The sequence below is a fragment of the Contarinia nasturtii genome, unplaced genomic scaffold (assembly GCF_009176525.2).
Source record: "Contarinia nasturtii isolate CC-2019 unplaced genomic scaffold, AAFC_CNas_1.1 Cnas_scaffold_285, whole genome shotgun sequence".
Classification (NCBI taxonomy): Eukaryota; Metazoa; Arthropoda; class Insecta; order Diptera; family Cecidomyiidae; genus Contarinia; species Contarinia nasturtii.
This window is the reverse complement of record NW_022197640.1, coordinates 3,411,257-3,429,039: the sequence shown is the minus strand read 5'-3', so window position 1 is coordinate 3,429,039 and position 17,783 is coordinate 3,411,257. Positions and strand designations below refer to the sequence as shown.

At 33.1% G+C, this 17,783-nt stretch overlaps 2 protein-coding genes across 7 annotated transcripts in view; one reads left to right on the top strand and one right to left on the bottom strand.

Annotated features, from left to right (window-relative positions):
• Nucleotides 1-602: 602 nt before the first annotated feature.
• Nucleotides 603-12,023, bottom strand: LOC116337372 (paramyosin, long form). Its single transcript, XM_031761869.1, has 12 exons — nucleotides 11,920-12,023; nucleotides 11,647-11,776; nucleotides 10,338-10,394; nucleotides 7,991-8,244; nucleotides 6,657-7,105; nucleotides 6,128-6,550; nucleotides 5,897-6,024; nucleotides 5,705-5,817; nucleotides 1,716-2,235; nucleotides 1,541-1,636; nucleotides 1,191-1,472; nucleotides 603-1,068 (listed from the first exon to the last, which is right to left on the bottom strand). Exons 2-12 carry the CDS (start codon nucleotides 11,755-11,757, stop codon nucleotides 871-873), a joined length of 2,631 nt encoding a protein of 876 aa, XP_031617729.1. The 5' UTR covers nucleotides 11,758-11,776; nucleotides 11,920-12,023; the 3' UTR covers nucleotides 603-870.
• LOC116337370 (FH1/FH2 domain-containing protein 3) overlaps nucleotides 9,306-17,783 on the top strand; it is a 59,496-nt gene continuing 51,018 nt past the window's right edge. The window contains exons 1-2 of one of the 6 annotated variants that reach the window (XM_031761858.1): nucleotides 15,989-16,284; nucleotides 17,653-17,718. In XM_031761858.1, the coding sequence (XP_031617718.1) occupies nucleotides 16,264-16,284; nucleotides 17,653-17,718 (87 nt within the window). In that variant the 5' untranslated portion in view covers nucleotides 15,989-16,263. Of the gene's footprint in view, nucleotides 9,345-15,988; nucleotides 16,285-17,652; nucleotides 17,719-17,783 lie in introns of those variants that run through there. The other 5 variants (XM_031761857.1, XM_031761859.1, XM_031761862.1 and 2 more) reach the window with 5 other exon arrangements.

The following is a 17,783-nucleotide window of genomic DNA, read 5'->3' as shown; positions in this document are numbered from 1 at the left end:
TTAAAAAATGGACTAAAATTGATGCAAAATATTTTGAACACAAAATAGAAGCAAGCAAATAAATGTTTGCGTTTGTGAGTTAAATGACTCAACGACATAGTTACAATTGCAAATTCCACATACAGATGAACACATATAAATGCGTTATAATGGCAGTAAATACTTTTTTTCTCTCTCGGTATTATTGTTTTTCTTTTTCTCTTCTTTTGTTTAGTTTAGTTTGGTTTTGTTTTTGTTTTTCAATTCGGCTGAACGGTCCTATTTTCTTTAAGTTGTTGTTTTATTTTGTTTATTTAGCTTTTTAGATTTTTTTGGTTCGTGAATGTAAAAAAAGTGGTGTGGTTATGCTTTTCGCTAATTTTATGTGCGTTTTTATTCATTAATTAGTAGGTCCCGGCCTTGACACCGATCTTCTGAAAATAAATCTTCATCTATTGTGCCGGGAATGTTTATAATAAATCAAATAAATTCATTTCATTTCTGAATATGTTGTTGTTGCTGTTGTTGGTGTTTAATTTTCTTCTTTTTCTTCAACTGCATCCTGATCAAAATAAATAAGATTTTCTTTTGTGTGTTTCGGTGAAAAAGAAAAAAAATGATCATTCATTTGATTCGTTAAATAGACTAAATAATGTATGTATATTTTTAATTTAATGTAATTTGATGCTTCAAAGAATTTGCTTCAGTGTCATGTTAGATGGTCGATTGATTTGAATTCGATATTAATTTCATTCTTTCACTTTTTTTATTATTATTTCTTTTTTTTTTGTTTGTTTTCATTTTGGGAGTGCGTTTGATTTATGCTTGATCAAATTTTCTGCTGTAAAAAAAATGTTCGAATATGTTTTTGTGAGTGATGTTGGACTGAATTTATTCAACGCTCGTTCTTGTTGTTTCTTGGACGAGATAGACTTGCGATCCTGGCACTGTGCTTGATGTAACAAAAGTACGGTGTTTGGCACGAATGAGGGACAAGTTGCTTTCGGCTACATCGGCACGATCTTCTGCGGCTTCGAGTTCACGTTGGAAGCGACGTACACGGGTTACCGATTGTTGAGCAGTTCCTTCCTATGAATTACGAAATGACAGAACGAGAAGAAAGGAAAGAAAGAAATGGAAACCAAAAAAAAAAAAACACAATTTGAATGATATGTTATTGATTGTTCGAATAGTGTTTGCTTTTAAATTACTTGTTCAGTCAATTGACGTTTGTAGAGATTGATCTTGGAGTTGGCCTTTTCAAGGGTTTCTTGCAACAAGATGACATTCTTTTGATCTTCTTCGCATTGAACAAGAACTTCTTTGACGGTGCGTTCTTTCTTTCTCAAGATCTTGATGGTTTCAGCATGTCGGCGTTTCTCTTCTTCCAATTCAAGTTCCAAGTCACGGATGCGAGCTTCCAATTTACTGATGATACGCTTAGCACCAACAACAGCATTGGCTTCGACTTCTTCGAGACGTACCGAGAGATTCTAGTTGCGTAACGACAATCTTGATTATTAATTTCGTTTCTTTTCGATTTCGTTGAACATTCGCTTACCTTGACTTCAACCTCCAACGATTTTTTGATCGTCTCAATCTTAACAATGCGTTCTTGTTCTTCATGCAATATCTCAACGGTGTGTTTAAGTTCAACCTAGGGCACACACAGACACACAGATTTTATTTAGTACAACCTTTATAAAAGTATGATTATTGTAACAATGTCATTTTACCTGGACTTTTTGGTAGCGCTCGTCGCTAATACGAAGTTCACGAGTAACTTCTTCGTAGTCTTGAGCGACTTGAGAGATTTCTTGCTCGAGTTTTGCTTTGGTCGATGCAAGATTAACATTGATAACGCTCAATTCGTTGATACGAGTTTGGGCATCTTCCAATGTCAATTCAACGTTGCGTTTGGAGCGCAATGCATTTTCGTAATTGGCACGTACTTCTTCCAATTCAGCGCTGATCGATTGAATGCGACGTTGGGCAACACCGTATTGGTCAAGAGTTTGTTGCAATTGACGTTGGACATCATCGTAATGTGCTTGCAATTCGGTCAATTGCAATGATTGTTTCTTGACAACCTTTTGCAAATCGATGTTGGTCTTGTTTGCAACATCAAGTGACATTTCCAATTCGGTAATTTGAATTTGCAACTTCTTCTTGATACGGGCAACTTCGGTCTTGAGTTTAGTTTCAGCCTCAACAACACGAGCATTAAGTTGCTCAATTTCGATGGCAGTTTGTTTGCTGAAAGTTTCAATATTACCATAAAAATTAGTTCGTGCCATTTATGACACAATGTTGGTTATTCAGTTTTAAATCAAGCACCAGAAAAATGTATTCTCTGTATTAAAAGTATATCTTTATCTGACTTGAAAAAGAAGAAGAGAGTATGTGCTTCAGTTTTGATCGAATTTAGCATCTTTTTCAAAAAAAAATTGAAGTTTCATTTGAGTGTAAAATAGAGATATTTTTAAATTGTTTATATCCATTAAAATTAAGTAAAAAATAACATACTCTTCTCTACTTTGTCAAATAATGTCATATTACCAATAAGAAAGATAAGAAAAAAGTAAACGACAACAAAAAAAAACGGTTGGTTTTTCTTATATATTTTTTCAAATTATTGATGAATTGACTTTTTCAGTTTTGTTCGCATGATTATGACGATTATAACGCACTGATGATTTCATTTGGTCATAAAAATTGGAATATCATTTATTCGTGTGATTTCCCTAATTCCCTTGCACAGCCATCGAATTATTCATAAAAATAAAAATAAATGATATTTTCGAATACGTATGGTAGAACGATGCGTCATACATGTAAGACGTGCCATTTGACTAGCCTATTCACAGGACGACTGTACATGTAACATCTAAAAATAGCTGATTCCTACCGAAAATGAAGTATATTTTATGTATTTCAATCTATGCTGTTTATTTGTTTGTTTGTTTTTTTTTTTAATTAAATTCATTTGAAACTTATTCTTTCTTATTACAACAGTTACAATTACAACAATTACAACACCTTGAATCATAATAAAGATCGGATGTTCGTTGATTGAATGACTGCAACTGGCGCTTGACATCACACAATGACGAGCCGACTTTATGATCCAATGTGTCGATGTCACGATCATCGAGCATTTCGATGCGTGTACAGCGTTGTGTCACTTTTGCCCTGCCAAACATTTGCGATGATTGTTTTGCTTGTGTAATCAATAAGTCCTCTTGATTACGTGACACTTTAATGTTTTTCTCACTTTCGGCGAGCAAAGCGGCCGTTATTTGACTGGCCGATTTACCACGAATTTGCTTTTTCAAACCAGTTGAAATTTCCAAATCTTTGTGGGCATTAAACCGTGCCTTAATATTCTCAATATCATCCATGACTTTGGCAAGATGTCGCTCGTTTGATTGTTCGTCAAGTTTTCGAATTGTTCGTTCTTCGATGGTTTCGTATTTTGATCGACCCAATCGATTGCCTAAACGGGCACCAATAGCACTTTTTGTCACTGCCAACGGAGACCGTTTGATTATTTTATAATCTTCAAAATTTTGTTCGCGATTCTTGGCGTGCACAGCAACTTCTTTGCTATATTTTTCAACTTCTTTTTTATCGTATGTCGGCACTTTATTACACGACCAGTACTTTTTCAAACCACGTTCATACGACAAAGGCAAGTATGGATACTGAGGATCTGTGCCTTGTTGCTTCGCATCTAAATAATCTATCATCGGCTGATAGAAATTAATTGTGTAGCCGTAGTTATCTGAATAGATTGATGTGGTGGGGGGTCGTCTTTTAGCAATTTGTTGCATTGATGCCATTATTGAAAAATTTATTTATAAATTCTAAAAACGCACACTAGTCGGGTCCTATATGTGCCTGCGTCAAATTTAATGTATTTTAGCTGGTGTGCACGTTGTAATTGTTGTTGTTGTTGTTGTTGGTGTTAATTCTGTTTGTGTGCTGCCACTGTTTCCTCTTTAAATTTTTGATGCTTTTGTAGTTGTTGTTGGTAGGTTTTTCTGTTTGCTTTATTTTTGCTTTTACTCTTGTCTGTTTTTGCGTTTCTTTCTCGCTGTTTTTTCTCTTTTTTTTTCAATTAAATCGCCAATTCGCCGAATTCACAAATGGTGTACAAATGGTTTGTTCTTGGTACGTATGAATGTATTTCAAATATATTCAATACAACATTATTTTTATTCGTCTTTCGATCCCGGTATATTTGGGTCTGTCCTTTTTCTATAGGCTTTTGTCTCGGAATTCAAGGGCCAATGAATTTCAATGTGCTCGATACTTTGGTATTACTCAAAATGTTGAAAATGTCGAATTTTTATGAGCTATGTTTAAAATTACTAAAATACAACAACAAAAAATGTTGCTCGCTTACAAAATCGCTGTGAAAGGCAACACACTCGATATTGTAAAAGTGACCTAAAACAATTGCGTCTATGATTTTTGATCAACAATCGAATATGAAATGATTAAATGTCGATGGGCCGATCTTCATTAAATAGAAAACCAATTGACCTTCAAAAATCGATCAAAACATCGATTGTATTTCCTATTGGCATCCTATTCATATAAATATTGCAATCACACCGAAAAAATAAAGCTTCATCGACAACAACCATTATATTGAGATATTTTCAGCCAGGTGAATCAGCTAAAATGAAGCGACAACAATAGGAGTGATTGTTATAGTTACAAATTTTTCCTGATTGTTACAGTTCCTGACGATGGCAGCCTGAGCTGATTCAGGTGGCTGAAAATATCTCAATATAATGTCTGACAACAACAAATTATTCATTTGCACTGTTCTTCTAAAAATAATTAAGTCTTTAAAGTATATTGTGTACATGTTTGTTGCATAATTTGAATAATAGCATTTTCATATATCATATTGAGTTTATCAAATGAGAAAATCGATGAAAACTGTTCACCCATATCAAACGGAGACAGAGCAAGACCAATTATAAATTAAAAATTATATTGAAGTCCGATCATATCGTACAACTATTTGTTAAAGAATGCAATAATTTCAAAAGAAAAAAACTCGAAAAAAGTCCCAAAATTAAATTGATCTAAATTTAACTAAATCATGAAAAGTCGCCAACTGTTTGGCACTAGACTTGATTTCATAACATTTGCTTGAACAAGAATCTAGTGCAGAGTTGTTTTAGTTGTTGCCATTTCGGCAAGCGGTTCATAAACCTTGTTTTTCTCGTATAATAATTAATTGCAAATGTCTAACGCATATGCGTTTGGAGCATGAATCGAATGCAATTACAGTAAAACCTTCTAGTATTGGAAACGCTTAGTGCCCATTTTTTTTCACCATTCAGCACCATGAAAAAAAAACTGCATTGGAAAGTCAAAATTCCTCTATTGTGCAGTTTTCCACTCTCAGGTTTAAATGAACTAGGTTAGCACATGCCTTTTTTAAAATCTTCTCTTATTTACAGAAATATAGGAAAAATGTGGCAAAATAATGATGAAACTCTTAACTTTTTCCCAAAAATGTTGGCAATTATTCAACAAGTCAATACTTCGGTGACTTCCCTTAATTGTGTGTTATATAAATTCTTGCAATTGTTTTTGGAGCATTTTTTATTTAAAAAAATCCACGATTGTAATGCATCCAATTTTTCAATTGAGTGTCGAATACTTTTTTCCTATTTTCACAAAAAATATATGGGTTACTTACCGAATACATTCAATTTCCTCATCTTTTTCGGCGATGCGGCGTTCAGCATCGTGACGGAATTGGTTGTATTCAGAAGCCAAACGTTGAGCACGTTGCTCTTCAGCTTTACGGCCCTTTTTTGGAAAGGATTAAGAAAAAAAGTCAGAAATAAATAAAATATGATCCAAAATGAAGATAACTATTGATACTAACAGCTTCGGCTTCTTTGTAAGCAGCAGTGAGTTCATCGCGTTCGTTTTCCAAACGACGGAGCTCGATTTCAAGTTCATGGTAGCGACGGGTCAACTCAGAAATTGTGCTCTTTGCTTCACCCAAGTCATCTAATTGATGATTGCAAAGAGAAAGAGAGGGAGAGGGAGAGAGAGAAAAACCACGATTAGTTCCGAAATGCCGAAAATTTGAAAGTTGTCGCTATTGTATTACCTCCCAATTTTTTGTTTTCACGGAACAATGTATCGCGTTGATCCTTGGTCTTGTCCAATTCGTTGTTGATGCGGACGATTTCGGCTTGTTTGTTTCTGAGATCGCGTTGAGCAGTTTCGTACAATTGAATGGTTTCTTCCAAACGAGCTTTGATTTCAATGTTAGTGCGTTCAAGTGTATCGACACGCTTTTGCAATTCGCGAGCTGTACCATTGGCACGTTCCAAATCAATGATGAGGACTTCAATTTCGCTTTGCAAGCGGCTCTTTTGTTTCTCCAAATTATTAACTTTAACCAAAAGTTGTTCAATGTGCTCTTCTTGTTCTTGGATGCGACAAGTGTATTTACGACGAAGTTCTTCGACTTCTTCGGCGCGTGCAGCAGCTTCAGCATCAGCCTTGGCGTGCCATTGTTGAGCTTCAGCTAAATATTTGTCACATTTAAAAAAAAATGGTCAATGATTAGATCGGGTATTTAAATTGAGCACAAAAAAGAAATCTAACAACAATAAATCACAATCGTGAATTACCGTTAGCTTTGACTAATTGACGTTCCAAGTCCAAACGAGCTTCGGCTTCTTCTTCCAATTGAACACGGACCGATTCCAATTCAATTTCGACTTGGTGCAATGAAGCTTCAAGCGATGCACGACGACGTTCATCATCTTCCAAACGGCGACGAGCGTCTTCCAATTGGGTAGCAATCTGTTGTCTTGAGTATGAAACATTCTCCAAGTTCAATTTCAAGTCTTGAACATCCTTGATAAGTTCGACATTTTCTTGAGACAAACGAGTTTTGTGTGATGTGATATCGATAACGGTACGGTTTAATTCTTCAATTTTAACATGGAGCTCGTTAATGGTGATTTCCAATTTTTCCACTTGTTTAAAGCTCAAAATTTTTTCTTTGGTTACCGATTCGACTTGGGCGAGCAACTCATATACTTCGGCTTGGAATTTCGACTTTTCTTTTTCAGTTCTGAAATAAACGAATCGATCAGTGTTTAGAGAGGCATTATATTTTACGATTTTTTGTGTTATAGGTTTTTTTTTCTAATTGAGCAGATAATATAATTTGCCTATAGTCATTTAATATTATATTTATTAGCATTTTCTACGTATTTTAGTAATTTATCCAATGCTCACATTTAAGCAAAACACAACTTGGTGTAAATTTGTGAAAAATAAAGAGAGAAAAAAAAAATAAAGAGAAAAAAGTGATAAATATTAAACGGTATACAAGACATATTTGGCCCGAAGGATCGCTTGAATTTAAAAAGTGTCTAAAAATAAAGCCACATGCTGTAGCGTACGTTCTCGCTTTCATGTAGTACAAAAACATATCGGCCATCCCAAAACACAACGTTTTAGATCATTCAAACCCATTGAATTTTCCATACATTCTTCCTTTTCGCTCTATTCGACTCGAATACGAATACAGATCCGCGAATTACGAAACGACAACAAAGTAGAATGAAGAAAGAATAAAAGCGACATTTCGCCAGTGATGTATAAACATGAAAACATATAGCTATTGCTATAGCGGCTCTACAAAATTTATCAATATACAAAAATACCGGTTCAGAGGAGTACACCTTATAAAAATTAAAAATAATCTCCCCCACGGTTCTTTCCACAATTTATAGGTGTTTCTAGTGATTATGAAATCGAAATTCCTTTCGGTTGCTTGCGCCTTTGTGCGTTACGCATATTCTCTATTCCGTATTTTGCGAGCATCATTCAAATGACATTTGAATAAAGAGAGAGAGAAAAAATTATGGCCTAATTTCAACTTTTTACTCAATATATCGCTAAATTCACATGAATTTTCGACTAACTGTGGTTTGTGGTGTGTTTTGTTTACCTAGATTTAGCTTTAGTCAGGATGTCGACTTGTTCTTGGAAATCATTGATAATTTCTTGATGCTTTTTCTTCAATAAATGGGCAGATTCTTCTGATTCCAAATGAACATCATCCAAAAGTTTACGCAATTTCAACAATTCTGCGTCTCGATTGCGGTTGATGTTGAATTGACTTTCGGCTCCACCTTCTGCTTCTTCCAAACGTTCAGACATTTGAATCACTTGAACGCTAAGGTCTGCTTTTTCGCGTTCAATCTGAAAAAAGTAATTGGGATTTATGGTTTTAGTTGTTTCTTTTTTGTAATCTATTTGATTGACAACAATCAATAACAACAACAACACCGAACACCAGCTAATAATGGTAATTATTTGAGAAATGATTTAAACGGGTCACTTGTTACATTTGATTAGTTAGGTTAGTTTACACTGCTTCATCTTCTAATAGGTTTTAGTACTTTTTTTGCGTTCTTAAATCACACCATTGTATGAGTCAGGCTCGTGTTTGAAGTTCAAAATGTTTGTCTTTGTTATGCGCATTGATGAATCACTTGTCTATTTAATGATGTTTAATTTCTGTTGAAATTATTTTTAGCCAAACATCCAATGAAGGTCAGTAACTTCCTATAAAATCATGCCTAATAAAAGGAAAGCAAAACACCATCGCACACCGCAAATACGAATATCGTATTGAATTTGGAATATTGTTCATGTTAATTCAATCTGCATAAAGTGCAAACCACATTTTTGAGCTCTGCTGTTTTGTATATTGTTTCAAAAACTGATGATTTTCCGTTTATGCAACGTTTGAGAAACATGAAAGTGCAAAGCTTCTGCATGCATTATTATTTTTGTTTTTGTTTTTGTTTTGTTTTGATGAATGTACATCTCATTTCAAAAGCGGACAAGAAAGTGTTCATTTCGATAGATAATCTGATATAACCCATATTTTATTCATTTACTTGACATGTTCGTTGTTTGAATTTGGAATTTGTGCGATTTCATACGGCTATTTCGTTCTGTGTTAATTTCGCAATTTTTCAGAACGAATTTTTAGCATCTCGTTCTTTTCCTACATTTTCTTTCTGGCACACACTTGTGCCGTTTTGAACCGATGCCAACGGTGAATTTATTGCATAAAATACATTTATGTTTAACATATTTTTCATAATTTCATTTCATTATATTATTGTTATTTGTTTCTCTTGTTTTCTGTATTCAACATTAATGCCAGCTGCCAGCCCAAACTGTCGAAAAAATTATGCTATACAGAGACGTTCATGATCGGGCGATATTATGAATATTTGGAAAATTAAACGCCATGAAAATTGCCGATGAACATTTCATCTGCCACCATGGTGAGTATTTCGGTATTTCTATAAAAAATCAATGTTGTTTTTTTTTATCCTCTTCGGTTCTTTTTTTATAACATCAATCGGCAATAGAGAATGAAGGAGAAAAGTAAAATTTTCACAACATTTTCACAAGCACACAAACTCCGATGAACAAAGTAGAATTTTTGAATTGGTTGCTCGATGTGTCATACGTACATATCAATGTGGTATTAGAGTAAGTTCATATAAAACACACAGCATTCATTTATTTTCGTTTATTTTCGCGTTCGCCTATATCCCGATCTACCATTACCACCTACTCAAGGAATTCTTTTCATATGAAACGGTGTGAAAATGTGTTCGCGTATAAAGATGTTGAGTCATAGTGATATAGCATCACACCTACAAGCATAAGTTTTAATGTTGACCATTCAAACGAATCCGATTCACTTTTAAAAATGATTTCAGATTCACTTTTGTGTGCGTGTCAGTGTTGATTCGATGTCCATGGAATATTTTCATTTTCATTCCATAAAGAATTTAAAACCGCATTTAGCCACTGTGCTGCATACAATCCATTATCGAAGTAGATTTTCACTCTCACTTGATTGCCAAATCGTTTTTCTGATTTGCAATGAATGCTCATCAACAGAATCAACGACTGAATGATTCACAGATATATAAATATATTTTGTTTGTGTGATTTTTCAACGTCTCTTATGTTTTTCACTTTTTTTTTTCGAAATGATTTTGAAATGTCTCGCATTTGAGATGAAAAGACTTGCCTCTCAAACGAATCATTTGCGTAATTTTACTACATGATGAATAAAGCATTTAGAATGTCACTCTCATTCAAAATATCGAATTCGTGATTCCAATATAGAATCGGTGTGAAATGTGTATTATCAATTCATACAGTCCGAATAGTGGTATTTCTCAAAGCTTAACTATCTACCATGCAATTTAGTTTACATTGAACAAAAATATTATTATTGATATAAATCATAAGATACTTACTCTTTGACGCAACTCTCTTTCAGATTCAAGATCATCTTGGATTAAACGAATTTTGTCCTGAGATCCAAAAAAAAAAAGAATATAAAAAAAATATTTCATTATATAGAAAACTGGCTAGAAAATATTATCATCATTATTATTATTGTTATGATTATCGTTCATCACATTTTCAGCATATTACGAAACTTTTCACCTCGTCGAGAAAGTGGGTGTAAGGAACTAAAAGTGTGAATGTGTGTGTGTCTTTGTCTGTGCATGTATGTATTTGTTTCCGTCGATGTCCGTGAGTGTCGATCGATTTTTAGATCAAACAGCATGCAAATGTGTGTTGAAAATATTGGAATTTTCATTTTCATAGAGCCCAAAGATCAAAATTATGTGAAACATGTACGTGATGCATGATGAGTATTGATAGTGCACTTTCTGTGTTTCGACAAATTCAATTGTTGATAATAATGAAGTGGATCATTTGCTAAATTGTGATCCATGTACATTGGTTGAATTTAGGTGCGGCAAAATAGCGCACATCAATATGTGTTCGAACGTTTGCTGGCTCATTTCTGATTGGCTGTATTACATAAATTCATGGGGTAGAGTCTAAGTACACATTTTTCGCATTCCGCAAACAGTTCAAATCCAATACGACTAAGATGCCTGGCTAAACACACCGCAATTTTCGCATACGTAAATGTGTATGTGAAAATCAGAACGATTCATTTTATAGACGCATACAGTTTCGGCACTTGAAACAGTTCAAACGTGGTATAAATTTAGCTCTTTTCACAATTTTATATTTTGCACTTGCGTAACGTTATACATATTCATTTTCACTTTTCTTTTTTATTTATTTCTTCCTCACTTCAGTTAGCTTTGATTTTAATTATGATTTTTTATTTGATAGTCATCATTGCTCACATTCTCATACATACGTACATGCATACACATACTTGGATTTGATGATCATAGGCTTAAATATGTTTGAAGCTAAGTGAGGATATTTTGGACACTTTAATAGAGCAACTATGGAAACATTGTTGCAGATACATTTGCATTTCATATTACATATAGCACAATATTCACTTTGACTTATTGTGGAATTGCTCACTCATGTATGTATCACTAGTATTTTTGCAAAATTTAATGCGCCATCATTTATAAACAGTTGAAGGCTGATTGTTTCGTAGTAACCGAAAAAAAAGACGGAAACAAAACTGATGTCTTTGCTTTATGCATTATGTGATGTACTTCATTTATCGATTTTTTTTCAAATCCAAAACTTTATCAATGAAATACTTAGTTTTTTTTTTACCTCCAATCGGGTGAGTGCGGTCAAATCGGCACTGTACTCGATGTTGACGTCGGCGACACCACCGCTGCTGGCGCGATATGAATATTTCGAAGCTCGTGTAGTTGAAGACATTTTCGTTGAATTTTCCTTACTTTTGTAGGGTAAATTCCAATAATGATTTAATTTTTTTTAAGGCAAAACTTAGAGATACACTCGAAGCGAGAAAAAAATAAGGATCGTTTATATGAAACACCAACAACTCAATATATCAGCAAAAAATAAATTTTAACGCACCCGAATCACCGATATTAATTTCAGATAAGTTCGGAGTAAAGCTGATGATCTACTGATCGCGGGACCTCAGTCGTTCGAATGTGGACACTGATTTTCAATTCCGGCTGTAGACACGATACGACAACGGCACCGTATATATGTCTTTTACTAATTGCTTGTTTGTAGTAGACACATCATCATTTTGATTGGGTTGAAATTTTATGCGTGCGCATCGCCATTACGACCACACCGATATTGACGAATATTTTACCGTTGAATTTCACAAACATAAATCCACAAACACCGTCGCATTTTTTGATGGAATGCCTAATAAGTGTTCACGATTATTATTGTATATTTTGCCTACCTACTGTTCTTTTTCATTACAAAATAAAATGAAAAAGACGATGAAACGAAAAAATAATATGTTTGCCATGAGTATGTTCGGATAAAATAAATGCTGACCAATGCATCTGCTCCTATTTTCATTTTTCACCGCTTTGCTGGTTGTTTTTGTAAATGTTTGGATTTTGAGCCTACTATGAATTCTCCTAGTTTAGTCATTGTATTTGATGTATCAATTGCTACACTCCAATTCAATGAGCCGAATGTTTTGCTCTTTTTTTTTGGCAACAAACCCAACGAAAACACAAAAATAATACAATGGATCAATGAGACATTTTATCCAGAATGAAATTTTTGCATGAAATCCTTTTCCACTGGCATATGGATATTGAATGAACGTTTGCATAGAATTTCAAATGTTTCAATTTGCAAAACAAATACAAAATATTCAAATCCATGCATATAATTCAGACATCGATTGTGGAAATTGAATGAATAGTTGAAGTTTTCGTGTTTTGTCAAATTGTGATATTTTTAGTAGCACAGTTCAAAACGCGAATCTATTTTTAATAAATTTGTGGGAAGGTGTACCATTTATGCGGCGATCGGTAGATATTTACACATTCGTATTATGGTCTCTGCCACTCAATCGTTCAAATCACCCAGGCTTTAAATTCGATTGAGTGAAAAATATCAAATGTGCGAACCTGGAAATTAGAGAGATAACTGCTCTCACTCGAAACACTTGGGTATTCTTGTATGCTTTTGGCTGGGAATATGATTTTATAAATAGTTTGTGATCTTATCGCGACCTAATTTATGCTATTTCACGGGATTTTTCACTTTACCTCAACACCGATCCTCTCATATCGATTACAATGAAACATTCAATGAAAAAAAAGTCGCATTATATTTATAAAAAAAAAAAAAAACATTAAATGTTCTCTCAACAAACGAGAGATTTTGTTAACTTTCCATTTTTATATTGGGCACATCTTCATTTTATTACATTCGAAAACGGGCAGCAACAGTGTTTTAGGAAAAACAATTGTTTATTTCCGTTGCGAGCATGTTGTGTGCAAGAAAAACATCGATTCAAAATTAGTACAAGGTCGATTTTGGAATTTACTCATGATCATCTTACAAATGATCAAGTATATGGCCAAAATATGTAGCGGTAGTATCGTAGAAATGTGATGAAAAACAATGTTTGAATTAAAAATAGATATCACAGCCAAACTATTCTTTCTGCGATAAAAAACATTTCCGCGACATTTGAAAAATGCACATCTCTTGATGAATTTATTTCGTAATAGATGATATTTTTCATGGCGTTTTGCTCACAATTCCACCCACAGATCGCAACAGAATTTCGGAATTTTTTTTCCGATTTTTTTTTCTCAGTGGAATTTACTTTCAAATGATATGTTCTACTTGATGCCCTCTGCTAGAAACTCTAGAAACTTTTGTCTCGAAAAGCTTCCAAGCTAATATTTTTGGTGAATGTTTTTGGCTTCCATTTGGAAGCTTTTTTATTTTTTATAAAGCTTGAATTTCGACTTTTTTCCATTTCTTGTTAATCGTATGAATGGAATCAAACCTTCATAGGAACTACCGCAAAGGACCACGATTGCGTACAACTTTTCAATGGGACTTGGGCCAATAATTTGAAATAAAAAAAAAGTATTTAATTTATATCTTAATTGAACCATTTCCCAAAATATTTATTTTCTCAACTTATTTCCTTGTGAGACTTGTTGTCATTTTTTACGTTTTTTACATTTTTATAATAATGAATATGTGCTATTGAAAGTTATGCATGATTTTCTTCCGCTTGACACTTCACATTTTATGTAAACAATGTGTTCGCCTTATTCGATTTTTTAAGTGATTTGTTAAAAACCGCGTGAACCAGAATCTCTGCAATTTTGAGATGTTATTCTAAATCCCAATTTAAATGCCAAACATTTTTCGCTTTTAATTCAAAGTCTCAGTGAATTTATATCGAGAGCGTAACTCGTTATTTTTTCTAATCAAAGATAGATACTGAGAATTTTCAATTTTTATTCAAGTTTCATTTAAAAATCTCACAAGACACTGGTATATGTTTTTATTAACCTATACTCCCACTATTCTGCATACTTCTATGCAAACATTTTGCTTATAGAATAAATTATTCGTGCAAATCATATGCTAAAGCCGGGAGTTCTTTGATATCCTGCATAAATAATAAATGTGGCAGAAAAAAATGATTAATTTGTTTTGTTAAATTTATGAAGTCCCGGACAAATACTATATGTTCGGTTCAAAACGATATCTAGACATTTGAAATTTAAAGAGATGTCATGATACAGTTTGAATGAATTTTTTTATTACCTTCCAAAAATACGGATGAATATCGAATGGGGTTTCAAACGAATTGGGTAATAAATATTAAAAGTAATTTGAATACTTTCGGTTTTTGCTGAGTACATGTGCAGTGTTAACAATCATTGTAATCACTGTCAATATTAACCCAAATAAAATAAAAGGTGTAATTTTCACCGCTGAAATGTGAGTCAAATCAAAAAATGCAACAATAATGACCAAGTACATCCAAATGGGGTTTCAAGCTGGGGATAGAAAAAGAATTTTTTTATCATTTTTCTGTAATTTAAGGTGTGCAAAAACTATCATTTGAATGATGTGTGCGATTATGTCTAGTATGTTCTCTCGGACTGGTATTGACAAAAAGAAATCATGACGATGCGGATTAGAAATGTTCAAAACTAACAATTCAAACCGCAATTTTTGAGCTTATTTGCATCTGGTCACGAAATAATTTTGATGTAGAATTTCATCAATCTGGCGCCAGAAAAGTAATGAGTATTTCAAAAAGTGTTACCGAAATGTCTGAAACACGCTAAAAATTTAAATCAGCACATGTTGATGTAAAAAAAATTTTTAACAATGTGCTTTAAGAAAATAGATAAAGAGATAAATTGAAAACAATCGACGTTTTTCTTGATTTCTGATTGAGATCAACGAGTGTATGTGTAAACGATGAAGATTTAATTTAAATTTATTTATTTACGAAATTATACCGTACATATATCGCAATAATAATGAAAGTAGTTCGTTGCGTTATACGATCACCGATTGGATTTTCTATTGTGGATGCACGTAGACGAGATATTCAAATTTGTATGTCTATCATTGCACACATACGTATAGTGTGTGTTATATAGAACATTTTTTAATCTACCGAAAACGGCAAACACACAAACTATAGTATTGTAAAAAGAAACTACGAAAATATATGTGTATTTAGTAAGTCGCACGAAATCGCAGTGAGAGAGACAACAAATATATATAACAAATGCTTGTATATGCTGCTTTTTTTTATTTATCTAGCCCGCTTGCAGCTAAGAAAATGTAACCAACTTTTCTTCGCACTGAGAAATTGTTAAAAATAACCACATTCGTCTGAAAACGCCGGAAAAGTGTATCCAACCGATCGCGCGTAATGCTCAAAATCGCTCATTCACTTCTTAATCATTTTTGTTTTCGATTTTGTTGTTATTTCGGCTGTGAACTCCTTTAGCATACAGCAAATATTCATTCGCGCAAGTTAATCAAAACAAAATATTAGAGAGAAAACATTTCCATTTTTTTTTTCCAAATTCGTGTAAATTATATAGATCAGGAACAAATTTTGTGGTTTTTGTGAATTATTTTCTTATCTTTGAAAAGTAAAATGATAATATAAAATTCATTTTGCCAATGGAAAATTGTGAAACAGTGGAAAATAGTTACATGATACAAGTAGTAGATATATGTGCATGACTGATGGTGAGCTAAAGAGAAACAAGTGTTGACATCAGCTTATACAGTTAAATATTTTTTAAAGAAAAAATTCAATAGTGTGTGAGAGAAAAAAGAGAGAACACCCATATGACTTAACGATGTGAGTTGTGTGAAGAAAAGAAATAAACAAAATATATAACGGTGTAATTGATACGATATTATATACGCATCATTATGTCTTCGTATAAAGGATATGTAAGTGAACAGAATAATTTGAATTGAAAATGAATATTGGAAAATTCGGAACATTTTTTCGATTTGGTTTTATAATTTTAATTTGTTTGCATTGAAAACAACAATTCATTCCAATTGCTGGAACCTTATTTCTTTGGACACATTATGACACATCATTCACACTTTAAGTGAAACCAATTGTTAGTTACTCATCCGAAATATGTTTAACAGTAAAATCGTTTGCTGCTCATTTTTATTTAATTTCGGGAGCTGATTTTTTTTTCTTACAAAAAATCGTCAAATAAAAAAGAACACATTTCTTTAGTAAGGATGTATTCGAAGTAAACTAGCCTATATAGAGCACATTCTTCTCGCTTCTCAGTCTATTTTGAGTGTATTCCGACCAAAAACACAAAGTTAAATGCATGCTTTGACAAAAATATGCGTCGATCGTAACGTTGAGATTACATTTTATTTTCTGTCATTTCTATTTTCTTTCTTACATTTCGATGCATTTCCACGTAAAGAATTTCGTGGTTTTGTCACTTCAAAGCAACAATAATGAGAACAACAATTGCAATAGAACATATATTCTAGAACACTACTAAGCAAGTCAATGAAAAACGAAGAAAAAAATATATATTTATCTAATTACTTCTAAAATGTACTTGTATGGGCGCATATTCATGCTCCATGATTTTGAAAAAGAGATTGCAAAGTGCTTTCGACAGAAGTTATTTCACTTTTCACGCGATCGAATTGTATAGAATTATTTAGGCGAAACTCAATCAATGTGGTTTTGATTTGAAAAAAGACAATGTATACAGCCATAGTTACTATGCGTTATTATCACACGCGTTGACCGACTCGTTTCAATGGCAAGAAGAATGGGTGCCAACATTATTGGGTCAGATTGAACTGAGCGATCGATCATATAGAGCAAAAGGGATAAACCCAAAATCGGGTTAAAAACCTCAAAAATCGAACTCAATCGAATCAAATTGGGCTTACCTAAAACAAATTGGGCCTAAATTTATATAGAAATTACAGATTGTGTTGCAAATCAACAAATACAGAATTAGAAATTGGCTTTTTGATCATTTGTTTCAAGATACTTTCAATCGGCAACATGTCGGAATCAAATTCAAGAGTCTTTGCCCATCGAAAACACTTATTTATTTATCTATTTTTAAGCAAAAGTCTGTTTTTGCTGATTTCTATAGTGTTTTCAATTGAATTTGGAAACATCGTGTTCTGTACTGTATATGAGTGCTGCAATCATTGCACATGCTATAAAATTCACTTGATGTTCTATTGAGTTGTCTAAAAAATCAATCATCACTTCACTTCACATTATTTTGTTAAAACGTAACATTTGTCATTAATTAGGTATCATCATGGAAACCAAATCTGTCACCATATCTATCATCAAAAACATCTCCTGCTGCCAGTCGGGTAAATTAAATTGTTTTATAATTTTTATTTGGATTTTGTAATCATTTGTCATTTAAGTGGGTCTG